This window comes from Struthio camelus, chromosome 6 (genome assembly GCF_040807025.1).
Source record: "Struthio camelus isolate bStrCam1 chromosome 6, bStrCam1.hap1, whole genome shotgun sequence".
NCBI lineage: Eukaryota > Metazoa > Chordata > Aves > Struthioniformes > Struthionidae > Struthio > Struthio camelus.
The window spans coordinates 35,167,557-35,180,307 of record NC_090947.1 but is presented as its reverse complement, the minus strand read 5'-3'; the positions used below and the strand labels follow the sequence as shown (position 1 = coordinate 35,180,307).

At 45.5% G+C, this 12,751-nt stretch overlaps 1 protein-coding gene across 3 annotated transcripts in view; it reads left to right on the top strand.

The window, feature by feature from the left end:
• Positions 1 to 11,634, top strand: part of SLC12A8 (solute carrier family 12 member 8) — a 67,289-nt gene extending 55,655 nt beyond the window's left edge. For all 3 annotated transcript variants that reach the window (XM_068949117.1, XM_068949118.1, XM_068949116.1), the window contains 5 exons: positions 311 to 1,004; positions 1,857 to 1,954; positions 4,358 to 4,475; positions 6,703 to 6,763; positions 9,494 to 11,634. In XM_068949117.1, coding sequence (XP_068805218.1) covers positions 311 to 1,004; positions 1,857 to 1,954; positions 4,358 to 4,475; positions 6,703 to 6,763; positions 9,494 to 9,656 — 1,134 coding nt within the window. In that variant the 3' untranslated portion in view covers positions 9,657 to 11,634. The remainder of the gene's footprint in view (positions 1 to 310; positions 1,005 to 1,856; positions 1,955 to 4,357; positions 4,476 to 6,702; positions 6,764 to 9,493) is intronic.
• The last annotated feature ends 1,117 nt before the right edge of the window (positions 11,635 to 12,751 follow it).

Genomic DNA, 12,751 nt, shown 5'->3' with positions numbered 1-12,751 from the left:
CTGAAGGGTTATTGCTGCTTTAATGGCATTGTTTTACCGTGGAGATGCAGAATGAGACTTAATGAATTTTCCAAAGGCAAACATTGAGTGAGAGGTGAGGTGGGAGCTCAGCAGCTTTTGGCTTCCAGTCCAATGTTTAATTCACTAGGCCAACGAGCCTCTGATGATGTGTGTGTTTGTGAGTATTTCATGGCTAAGTGGGTGCCTACAGACTGCCCAGGTAATTGAGGGAGAGGGGGAATCTGCACGGCAAGGCTAATGGGTATGTGAGTATTAATTTCAATATAAGTTTGTTTTGTTTATGAGCTAGAAGGGACCAAACAAGACTCCGGTGGCTGCAATTTGCTTAACCAGTCTCATCACCGTGGCTTTTGTCTTCATTGGACAAGTGAATGTTCTTGCTCCTATAGTCACCATCAACTTCATGTTGACATACATTGCTGTAGACTATTCCTATTTCTCTGTCTCTATGAGCTACAACGTTCAGCAAAAGGCTGAAAAGACACAGATGGAAAATTCGAGGCCTGCCCACCCTTCCCAGCCTTTAATTTTGAACAAGCCTTCCGCCTATGGATCAGATGGAATAATTCAAAGCAGATCAAATGGCACCTTGCTGGAGTTCACGAGAGACATGGACCAGCTTTTCAAACCATTTCATAATGAGCTCCATACTTGTGAAAAAAAAGAGGCAGCCAAGAATCTAAACCAAAAGGTCAAACAGAAAAAGATGAAGAAGCCAGCCAAACAAACGTTACAGGACAGCTTTCTCTTGGATCTCGAGCATAACGCTCACCCGGCTCATTCCGACTGCGCTGAAACGCTGCAGCCCAGCAGAGAAAGTCGGCAGTGCCCCGCTGAGCAGAGCCGCCCGTGTGAAAGGGGTCTGTGTTCGCCACCCGCGGCGGGCTCTGAGCTGAAACGGGACGGGGAGCTATCGGAGCGAGGCGAACAGGGCGAACAGCTCCGTAATGAGATGCAGGTTCTCCCCGGCCAGAGGGTAGAAGGTAAAGGCTAAGAGATGGACGTCTCTGTTTTCATGTGAGACCGCTTTGTCACTTGGGTTCTCCTGATGCTTTTCTGGAGGCAGGCAAGAAACTAGCTTTAGACGGGGCTGTCGTTCAATGAATCATAGCAATAATGTCTTTTATTGCAGGTAAGGGGAGAGTTCATCGTAATGAATCGCAGGAGAAGTTCCAATGTAATTTGCCTATGAGAGATTAATTACAGGAAAGCAGGCAGGACTATATTTAGTCTAGGGTTTTATACTCATTATTCTATGAATGCATTCGTTAACGCTGTACATTAAAAAGATTTTGAGTATGTCTAGGGGTTTATTTCATTTTGATGCAGGGTAGGAAGAAAAGAGCCATGTGAATTTAAAACTGGCTGTCAAAATGAAATGATCCCCATGGTGCAAATGGAGCCTGTAATTCATCATCCACAGCTAAGAGTCTGAATTTGTTTTTTAGGTAATATGGGTATTTAATACTTCATGTTCATATGGAGTTTGTAATCTCAGATCTTTACTGTTTTGTCATCGTTAGTCAGATTCACAAACCATTCTGAGGGAGAAAAGCATTATTTCTCTGCTTCTACAAATACGGAAACCGAGGCCCAGGTAGGCAGTGACTTGCACGTGGTCTTAGAACGGACTCAGCGCCAGAGTTGGAAATGCCTTTTCTTGGCACTTCCTTATTGCCTTCCTTTTAGAAGTTTTGGTTAAACTTTGGGATAGCTAGTTGTCAGCTAGAATTTGTCTTTTGCTTTTCTGTAACTGGATAACGTAAAAAAAGGAGAGAAAAAAAACACTTTGGTTCCTTTTTAACACCTCTGTTTTTGTTTTTTGTTTTGAATAGATTTATCTGTAAAGCAACAAAATCCGGAGCTGGGAATTCAGCAAATACCAGTATCCTTCTACTCCAGATTCTGCAATCACTGGGTTTCCTTTGCTGGTGTAAGTACTTTTATTTTCAGCACTACTTTGTGGTTGTAGAAGATGGAAGGAAATTCACCACTTAGTGCAGTGTAAATACACTCCAGTGCTTAAAAATAGCTTTTGTTTCTAGTATTCCAGGTCACCTGAACTAAGTAGTCAAGGTACTATACATCCACCAGTTCAAAACTTGGAGGTAACCTATTATTTAAAAAAAAAAAAAAAAAAAAAAGTACAAGTTCCAAGTCCCGCAGCATCTTAGGACTTTTCTGGAGCTAGAGGTGCATGGCTGGCTCAGAAACTTGGGGTCCTTCTTCTCACTGTGTTCAAGCCCACTTTTTCTTGCCTTGGGATGGAGTGACACCTCAGCTTCAAACCAGTGTTGTTTTTAATCTATAAAGTAGTTTCCACAATCTCAGGGTTGCATTTTATTAGTCCTGAACCCCTGATCAAACACCCTGGGCGCAAAATTCCACATTTTGAAGAAGGAAAGCTCCTCCAGCACATTATTTTAAAGGATAAATAACTTTTAAATGACACGTACCTGAAGCCACTGAGGAGTTTAGGACATTTAAATTCATCTCAGGAAGATGGATTAATGGGGATGACAGAAAAGGGGTCAGTTATGCATAATGAATGAACCATATGGCTTTGCTGCATGGATGGGGATTTCATAGCTGTGTGTAAAATATAATAAACACTCTGAACAACACACTGAACCCTATTAATTTAATCCTCAGATTGAGTTTGACACCTACTTTTCAAATCATGCTGCTCAAGCTGCTCATTGCTGTTGCTGCCAGCAACCAACTAGTGGAGAAATGTCCTGCTGATTGCAGAGCGATGGGTGGGTGGGATGAATATCACTTATCTAGTCACTTATCTAGCGACAACCTTTAAGAGGTTGCACGCCAACGCCCGGTCTTTGGGCTGAGTAACTAACGTGACTCCCAAACGTCGTCACAGGGTTCAGAGCGGTCAGCTCTGTGCAGTCACAGGGGAATTTTTGTAAAGAGATGACTGACATGTTCATTAAAGCAGATTTGGTTTCCTGTCAGTATTCAGACTTGGGAGGAGAGTGCAACAGAGTTAAGAAGGAATCAGCAATCCAAAAAAAAAATCATAGAAGCAAAAATCGGGTACACTTATTCATCCTGATTCCTTTCCTCTCTGCCCTCGCTCTTCGAGCTTCATCAGTCGTGACAGTTTTGACTCATTTGGCTCTTTCTTTCCGTACTGTCCATTTGCATGTGGGCAGCTTGTTACATTGCTAATGGGAAGCTGTTCCTAATTTGATCCATGGAGATGAGACTTATGCCCCCATTCATATGCCCCTTAAAAGTCAATTTTAATCATGGTGGCAAGTCAAACCTGCCTTATGAGCTGGTGAGGCTCTGTATGTGCCTTCACGCTCCCAAACTAAGATCTGTGAGGCTGCTGCAGCTTGGAGCTCCCCACAGTCTAACTGACCTCACCACACACTACAACCTGCAGTAGTCTGGGGTGGCCCGAGCTACCCTACCTCTGGGACTCCAGGCAGCTCACTGAAAGCTACCTCCATGCAGCTGAAGATGATGATGTAAATTGTGTGGTCTCTCGTTCACAAGTGAGAGCAAACAAGGCTCCCTATAGTGCAGGAGGCTCATTACTGAGAAGCTTCAGCCGCACCATACCCAATTCGTTTCTGATACTGGGTGGAAATGCTCTGTGTGGTCAAAAGCCATGCACCGTGGAGCGTTTTGCAGGCAGGAGATGACATGCTTCCCCAGGCATCCAGCTGCACCAACAACTGAACCAGGAACATCTAATCTACCTGAGCAGTAGCTGTTGGCATCATTCCTCCCACAGGCAGGCTCCAATGGTGCAGCAGGTCTTGCGCAAGGAGAACCTCACTTCTATATCCCTATCTTGGGGCTTTATTAGGAGGAAGACACCTAAAAGGAAATTGTTGCCATGATAATGCAGAGCAGCTGCATCCCAGGTCCATGACATCTCCTACACAGCGCTCCAGAGAAGGCCCTGAGAAGGATAGTGGTGCAGAGATACCATCCAAACACTGGTTTTGGATGAATTTAAAACACAAGGTTCAGCATTTCTGGCCAAAAAAAAAAAAAAAAAAAAAGCAGTTACTGATGCTCTCATAATATGAAAAATCCCAGTGCTGTTCCCGTTTTCCCGTTATTAAACAGGTTTTGCATGAACCTGTGTTCACCTCGCAAGGTTCAAAAATAAATTGCTGAACCTCCGTGAGGCTGTGTCTGGATGTGAACATTCCTTCACTGTCATTGAACTGCCAGCTCTCTCACAAGACCAAAGCAAAAGCAGAATGTACCCTCTGGATTTTGCAGGAAAAAAAGATTGTTAGTGCAGCAACTTGCTGTCTCATATACTCTGTAGTAACCCTAAAACTTGCATTTTCAACAGGCAATTGTGTCTCTCATAATAATGTTTGTCATTCAGTGGATCTACACTCTTGTTAGCCTCGGTGCAGCAGTTTTACTGTATTTTTACATTGGCCAAGTGAGTCCAGGACTTCCCCTTGGTGAGTATTTTTTTTTTCTACACTATTAAATCTACTTAAAAATTCATCAAGCTTTAGTTTAAGTTAAGTAGGAATTGAGATTCTTGTGTTTAATATGCAGGTGGCACATAGCAAATGGTAGGTTTTGTTTCATTGCTAGTTGTAATACGTTTTTAAATCTGACTCTTTAATTTTATATATTACTACTGTAACTACTACTGTAACTAGCATTACTTTGATGGCTGTAACAGCGTTTATTGTTTTATTGTATTATACTGTAAAATGCAAAAAGAGGTACTGATACTAAGAATTAATAGGGATGACAGATTGTAAATATATCACAGCAATGAGAACAATCTCTTGTAAATACATTTTAATAAACTTAATTAATCAGTCTAAACCCACCTGAGAAAAGTTTAATGAAAATGGGAATTATGACGAGTATCTTATTAAATCTCAGCATTCATAATTGCAAAACAAGAAAGCCTTTTGATTCCAGAAATAAACAGGTTGAATATGTTAGGAACGTAATCTGGGAAAATACTCTTAGGCAAAGGGCATTAAAAAGGTCTGTGCATGCGATCGGCTTAAATAAGTTCAAAATTAAATAGCAAAGCACATTCAGAAAGCCACTCATTAGAGTCTGCACCTCCTTGGCAGAGGCGCAGAAGTGGTTTGTGCTGGTGTATGGCTCTGACCGGAGAGGGCCATGCACACAGTGCGTGTGTACACACGTACACATGCCTACATACGTACATAGGTACCTACAAGCAATTTTATGTCCTGCACCCAAGAAAGCCTAGATGAGAAAAGTCAAAGGAACCTGAGTTCATACATCCTTTAAACAAGTTAGAAAAAGCCACCTGTGTTTATTTAGATGAAAGATTATTAGACACTAAGTTATTAGATACTACTTTTCAGAAACCCAAACTGTGAGAAACTGAAAAGTAGTTGTCGTTCAGGAACCATCAGTATATCACTCACCACTGTCACTCTTTCAACTACGGTTGGTTTCTATTTATCTGTATGTGATAGTGGAATAGAGCTGAGATTGTGGATGGTACTTTTTGCTTGCCGTTTTTTATCTTTTGGAAGTATTATACGTAAGTTTCATTTTAACAACTTTTTTGACAGCCCCATATATAAGAAAAACTAATAACGTTTTCAAGCTTTTGAATTTTCTTTGCCTTGATATATTCACTACATTATATCTCTGCAGTCTGCTTTTAAAGTATCTAACAAAAATGACCTTAAAAAGAAATTCTCAGTGAGCCTGTAGAGGATACTGGAAGGTGATCTGAAAAACAGCTGCAAATGAAGACATTTTTTTCTTGTCTTTTCTTGCATGTGCATTTGCGTGCATACAGTAAAGCAACGCAGGGCAAACAAAATGTGAGAAAGGAACATTCAAAGCTCGGCCTGATTTTCACTTGGTTGTGAGTGAAAGTCATTTTGTGGCCGCTCTGGATCAAACAATCCATAAATTTGTTCTCCAAAAGACAGAATGACCCTTCTGTTTAGAAAGGTTGAGAGATACTGACTTGAGAGACACTCTAGATGGACCATGAGCTGAGGACCTTAGGAGTGCTGGCTCTGCTGCAGAAATGCTCCAGGATCTTCAGCAAGTCTCTTCACCTCTCTCTTTCTCCGCAACAGCTTAAGCCAAGTTAAGCAGGCGCTGCCGTGTCTCCATCTCTTCCCTGTCCCTAGCCACATACTTCTGCTGCTACCTTTGCTACCAGCTTGGGCACTTTTCTGGCCCTGCAGTGAGCCAGTTCAAATAACTCTACTGAAGAAAGCAGAAAAAATTTGTGTTGATGTAATAAGCTAAGCCAGCTTCCCATGGGGTCAGACGAGAGCTAGTGCTGGCACAGAGAATGGTGAGACCACAGCTACCCCAGGTCAGGTCTGCTGGACAGCTCTGTCAATCTCCTCCTCTCTAAAGTGGGAACGATCTTTGCAGTCTAGTGAGGAAAAGGTGCTGCAACTGTTATCTTTACTTTGGTCACTGTTTTACTGGTATTTTAATAAGTTGTCAATCTATTTTCCATGGGAACTTTCTTAACAATCTTTTAAAAACCTCTGTGTGTGGGAACGCTTCAGAAGTATTCTTGCAGTCGCAAAATCTTTGTGTACTGAAGGCTAATAACGAACGTGCTGGTTTGAGATTTCATGCAAAACTTCAATGGCATAATGCTATTATGGGAGAATTAGCAGCATACTGACTTTTCCTGTCTCTTCTCTGCAGGAGCAGCAGCTAATTTCAGTTTCTTCAGCTGGATTAAGTTGGTGTTGGTCACCTCATGCAGGTCGGTACCAGTCACTTGGCAGCGATCGAGGCAGTGTTCATTGTTCCCATGACCCATTAATGTGCACAGAGAGGTGGGGGGGGGGGGGAAGTTGACTTGTTTAGTACCTTAAGCAGTCCCTCTGCCACTTCTCGGGTACTCAAAGTTATTCTTATTTAAAGGCAAAAATAACTGCTTACTTCTTTTAGCCATGCACATGGTGAGTCAAGGCAGGGAGAGGGAGCTGGAGCCTCTTCTGCCTTGTTTGTTGGCACTTTGGGTGCTAACTGTGTCCCAGGGGATGAAGTTTATCTTGCTGTCCAGCTGCAAAGCTCTGTGCATGGTTTTGGTGGCTCAGGTAGAGTTTGCAAACCTGGTAGTAAATGGGGAATCAGAGACTCCATCTCTTCCACATGCCCTCCATTGAAAGCAAATTACTATAGGAGTGGTGGAATAGGCATGCATGTGCCAGCTGTGCTCTAGTTTTGAGAGAAAATTTGGGGGAAGCAGCAATAGCTATGTGGACAAATACAGTAAAGTGTTCAATGAAAGAGTCATTCAGTACTGAGTTTGTATACGAGCATAAGTAGCAAATGTCTTGGACTTTTCCATCCTAGAATACCTCAGGGTTTTTATGTATTAGGGTATTCATTGGCTTTATTAATTCATTTTGCTCCTATTAATAACTAATTCCATCATGTTTGGGTTTCCCATAAGGGGTAGGGACCGTCTCAGCCCCTGTATAATGCAGCAGGATTTGAGGTTGCTTGCTTTTCTGGTTGAGCTGGAGGAACGCTGTAGTGAAGACTGCAGAACGCAGGCTGCCCTGCATTACGTGTGCGGATTTGGTGGCTCCTTCTGATGAAAGGACGCTCCAGCTGCTTAAGCCCATTGGTATGTGCCTGTGTGTGCACTAACGCCTGCCTCTGCCCATGGTACCTGTAACTGGGCCTTTGGAAGCAGAGGTGGATCTAGCAGAGACGACCAGACGTCTCTGAGGTCCCCAACACAGGTCCAGGGCACAGCATAACTCAAGTCTCTTGCAACACCATCCATGGAGGTCTCTACCAGACTGGTTGGATTTCTGTGTGTATAGGATGTCCTGTCCTGACGAGCCACCTGTGCTGCAGACCTGCTGTGCCGGGGGTAGCTTTGTTCGTGTAGCTATGGCAGTAAAGTTGCATCCTTGTCTAAATGTTACCGGGATGAGAGCCCGAGTTAGATGAACTACAGAGAAAAGGAGTGGGGGGGTGTAGAGTGGGTGCATAATGCTCTGCACATCTCTCTCATGGAAATGTACCCTCCCTGCCTTTTTCTTTTTTCCTTTTCATGGTATCTACTGGGATCATAATGTGAGCCAAGGCCAGGGGTGAGGAGGTGAGGTGGAGAGCAGGGTGCTCTGGGCTGTGCAGGAAGCCCTGCCAGAATTACTCACTGCACGGTGAGTCAGGCCGGCTGCTTGGTACCCCGTGCGTTTGTCCGTCCCGTTCCACCGCAGTGCACAGGCAGATTCATTGCTTGTAACTTTAGCTGGCTGCAAGCCTGACGATAGAGCAGAATGTTCCTCTCGGCCGTCCCTCGTGGAGAGCTGCAGCCCGCGGCCGGGAATATGAAAGGAGGAGCGAACGCCTGGGAGAGGCAGCCCTGCTTCCCGTGGGTAGAGGTGTCGTCGTTGCAGGGGGGTCTAACGCGGCACGTTCACTCGCTGGTGCCGGCCTTAGCGCCTGTGATCAGTGCGATCGATTCGTACAGGCTGTGCCGAGGAGGACTGAGTGGGGAGCTGGCGACAGTCCAGGTGAGAGGCTGAGCTTATTTATCTCTTGTCAAAGAGTGAAGTCTCTCCAAGTTAGACAGCCAGCTTAGCAGCCTTATCCTAATGCCAGGGTTGCTGCTCACGCTGGCACAAGGCAATTTCAGCTTGGCTTGAGGGCTGTGTGGGTTTTTTTGAAGCTCACCGTTGCTGTGCTGCGAGGAATTTCATGGGAGTGATTTGCAGACTTTTCCCAAGATCTGTCCTCTCGAAATCCAAGCGAGACACCTGAATGAACTGGAGGTAAAGGAGAAGTCCCATGAGAGTGCAGGAGAAGTGGGAGGCCGCGAAGGATCCTCGGCACCTCTGACACTCTCTGAGCGTCCAGAGAGGTCTGTGTCAGTGCTGTAAGCTCTGGCAGCTTGGGTTTGCAGGTGTGCAGCAGGGCTCTCTTAAAATTGGCCCCTGGAAAGGAAAGATTGCAGGAAAATCTCAACTTTTGTTTAAAAAAGGAAGATGAAGTTTCCAGCCTACGATTGCTAAATAAATAAATAAATAGAAACACACACCAGAGCTTAGGAAGCTATAAGAAAGATATTTATCACTACAAATGGCTCGTGCTCCTTCTCTCCTTGCGTGGTGTGGAAGACGTTTGGCATAGCCAGTGCTATGTTTGTTCTCACTATAACGTGCAACCACACCTGAAACAACGTGGAAGAGTTCCAAAGGCGAAGCACATTCGTTAAGAAAAATGTATATTTGCCAGTGTCTGGTTGGGGGGGGCGGCAGAGGGAAATATATTTTTTGCGTGCCTTTTAGGAAAAATCTTTTCTGATTAGCTACACGCCTTCCAAGGGCGCTGAGGACAATTTTGCCTACTTTCGCCGCGTCCTGCCTGGGTGGCGCAGCTTGGCCGGGCTTCGTGTGCCGGGTTCAAAGCGCGGCTGCTGATGGCTGGCAAACAACGGGTGACGCGAGCTCCTGCGCTCCTCTGTTTGCAGGAGAAGGCCATCTCCCGAGGAGCACATCGTGGTGACACCGTCCTTTGCAACAGTTGGCATGGAGACCACGCAGCTCACCGAGGAGAACGCAGACTTCGCCGCCCGCGGCCGCTATCACCGTTCCTCCGTTATCAGCAGAGCGGAGTTTGTGAATCAGTTTTAGTAAGGGGTGGGGGAGGAGAAAATCAAGTTGTTGCTTCAAAGAGCGTGTCTAAATGCTGATCACTGCCACGGTGCCTTGGAAAATACTTGAACACGTGGAAAGGGTGTGAATGGTTATTTACATCCTCGAGGCTTGTTTGTGGATTTCTGTTTAGCTTTTTGGTTTATGCAGACTGCGACATTTCCAGGTTTCAAATCTTATCCAAAAGAGAAAAAAAAAAAAAAAAAGAGCAAATGGAAGGGCCAGTCCAGTGAAGTGATGAGTTATTGAGGACACTCTAATCCTTTTACAGAATTCAATTATAAGCGCTATTGAGCTCTAAATTCTGTCGCTGCTATAAAAGCTTGCAGCACCCAATTTCAAATGTCCTCTGGGTGAATACGACGGCAACGTGCTCTGTGTCCCAGAGCAGTGGCCTCGGCATCAGCGCTGCCAGTCGCAGGCGCAGCCGTGCCACTGGCCGATGTGACCTTCTGGGGCAAGTCGCTTCTCCTCTCTCGGCATGAATTTGCCTGCTCGTGATACAGTAATTTTCTACCTCAGCGTTTCAGTTACCGAGGTCTTAGAAAGTACTTTAAGGCATTAGACAAAAGGCCAGAATCAGTGGTAAGCGCGTGAGAATTATGAAATATAGTCACAGCTGGAATCAAACCTGTCCGTTTAAATGCAGTAATGCAGTTTAGTGAACTCCTCTGTACTGTGAAACTGCAAAGTGATGTCTGAGGAGCTTTTCATAGCCATTTCCCCCATCTCTTCTGAAATGAGAGCTGGGAGTTGAAAACATAACTGTTCCGGCTAAAAGGACAGATGATTCAAAAGTGGTTGACAAAATACATTGAGCCTCATCTCGGCTAATTCTGCTTAAAGCCCATCCTGTGCTGAGCTCCCCCGAGCAGCTGTTTCCCCCGCGGAGATGACCTGCAGCACATGAGGTTGGGCCCGGGGCACTGCTGGGTTTCTCACCTCCGACCCCAGGAACAGAGGTGAGGCCTCGGGCCAACGGCCCGCGTCGGGGTCACTTCTGCTCACTCGGGGAAAAGCGCCTCCGTGCCGCGTTGTCCGGCCCTGCAGAGCACCTGCCCGGGTGGGAGCGAAGGCGCAGGGTTCAGGGCTCACGCTAAGCTGGTGCTGAGCCTCAGCGACACAAATCTGTTCTGACACTTTTTACAGACACGTATATGTATATGCACACACATATATACACATATATATATGTGTATATATATAAAAGAAGGAGGGAACCACTGCCTTTCATTTTCTTTAATCCCTGATCATTTCTGCCCTGACATTATTTCTTTCTTGTTCTGTGAAATAAAAGCTTGAGAAACCAGGAACTCCTCTCCGTGCTTGCTGTAGGACAGCTCTTCAAATGCCTTGGAGTTTGATGGCCGTTCAGCTCCCCGGTGCTCACTGCCCTTGGCTCTTACTGACCATGATGGGTCCCTCGGTCACGTCTTGCAATCTGGCCTGCTTGAGGTTTGGTTCTCCTAGTTCTCTTTTAGAGGGAAGCAAATGATCTTTCCTGCTGAAATGAAGACGAGAGCAATCCAGGGGCACTGCAGAAAGCATATTCATTTTTCTAGGCTTCCGGTTTTTTACGTATAAATATTTTTAACCTTGTCTTAAGCATCTATCCTGATAGACACAAGCGGGAAGTTGTAATGTTTGTGTGGCCAACCTCTGAGTCACCTCGAGTTGTTCTGTGTTGGAAATACCCCCTTCAGGAGTATTTCCCTTTGTATGTGTCTGCCCTGGCTCCAAACAGTTTGGATCTGTTGTTTGGATGTTTTTCTGCGCTGAAACTTCCCCAGGGCTGCCTGGGACTCTGACCCAGGGGAGACACGTGCGCTCCAGTGCAGGTAGCTGCGCTTGTAACGTCGGGACTGATCCTGCGCTGCTGAACTCAGAGCATAAGTAAATAACAAAGGCACAGGACTGACTTGTGAATGTCTGTGGTGGTACGTGATGAATAAAATTATGAGCAATACAGGTTCTTCTGTGAAGACCAGTCTGAGGAATTTTGCTGGTACTTTGCTGTTATCAATTCAGAGCATGGTAAGATCCCCTGATGAGGGTCAATTTTTATTATCAGCTAGTAAGATCAAATTCACTCATCTGCGACCTTTGCAGTTAATGCAATAGTGCAAGCTGCAAACTTTCCTCGGTGCTGATCTGACTCTCTGACAAGCTGCATCATGATGTATTGTTGCCTTTTGCAGTTTGATACACAGCCATAATGACACTACTGCAAACTTTTGTATTGCTTAAAGCACTGTTGCATCTAAATATTGTGTAGCACGTTCCCTCCTGAGATATGGACTTGCCCGGCCCTGCATTTCTCTGTAACAAAGAGCTCAAACAAAAGAAAACCCCGGAGCACAGCATGCAGTGATTAATGGGCAGAAATTCCTGGGTTAACTTTGTCTTTGTTAGGTCCTAAACAATTTACTTCCCTTCTTGAAAGGAGGCAGGGATCAGGAGATCATGCGAGGGAGGAGGAGGAGCATCCCTTGACCGACACCATCTCATGGTGAATGCGGGCTCCTTAAAGCCAGGCGACTAGTTGGTGGGGACCATCTGCGTCCCTGACACCGTGATTCCTTCTCTTCTGCCAAACCTGCGATGTGATGGGCCAGAAATACAAACAACTTTTCCCTTTCACTAGGAAAGTATTTTGGCTACGAGTATTTTGAAGGGGGCCTGCTCCTTTTGGCCAACTAAGTCTGCAGGTGCTCTCCCCCTCCTATGCCACAGCCATTACTGCTTTAGCTTTTGTGACCCATCGCATCCGAACGTCCTCTGCAACAATTTCTCTCTTGCTAGCCTGCTGGCAAAGCCTTGACTGTGCTTTACTGGGCTGCAGGAGGAAGCCACCCTGCTGTGCAAAGGCCAGTTAACGGCTGTTTGGAGGGCTCGGAGGTTGGGCTCAGCAGCGCACTGGGTTGGCTCTGTACAGCGATGGGTCATGCTTTGTTGTTACTGGGAAAAGGCAGTGGACAGACAGGCATCTGCGTAGGATGGAAGCAGTTGCTACTGAGGTCTGGCAGGGAGAGATGATCAATGCACCATGGGACAGAGTAGGATCCGTTTTTCAC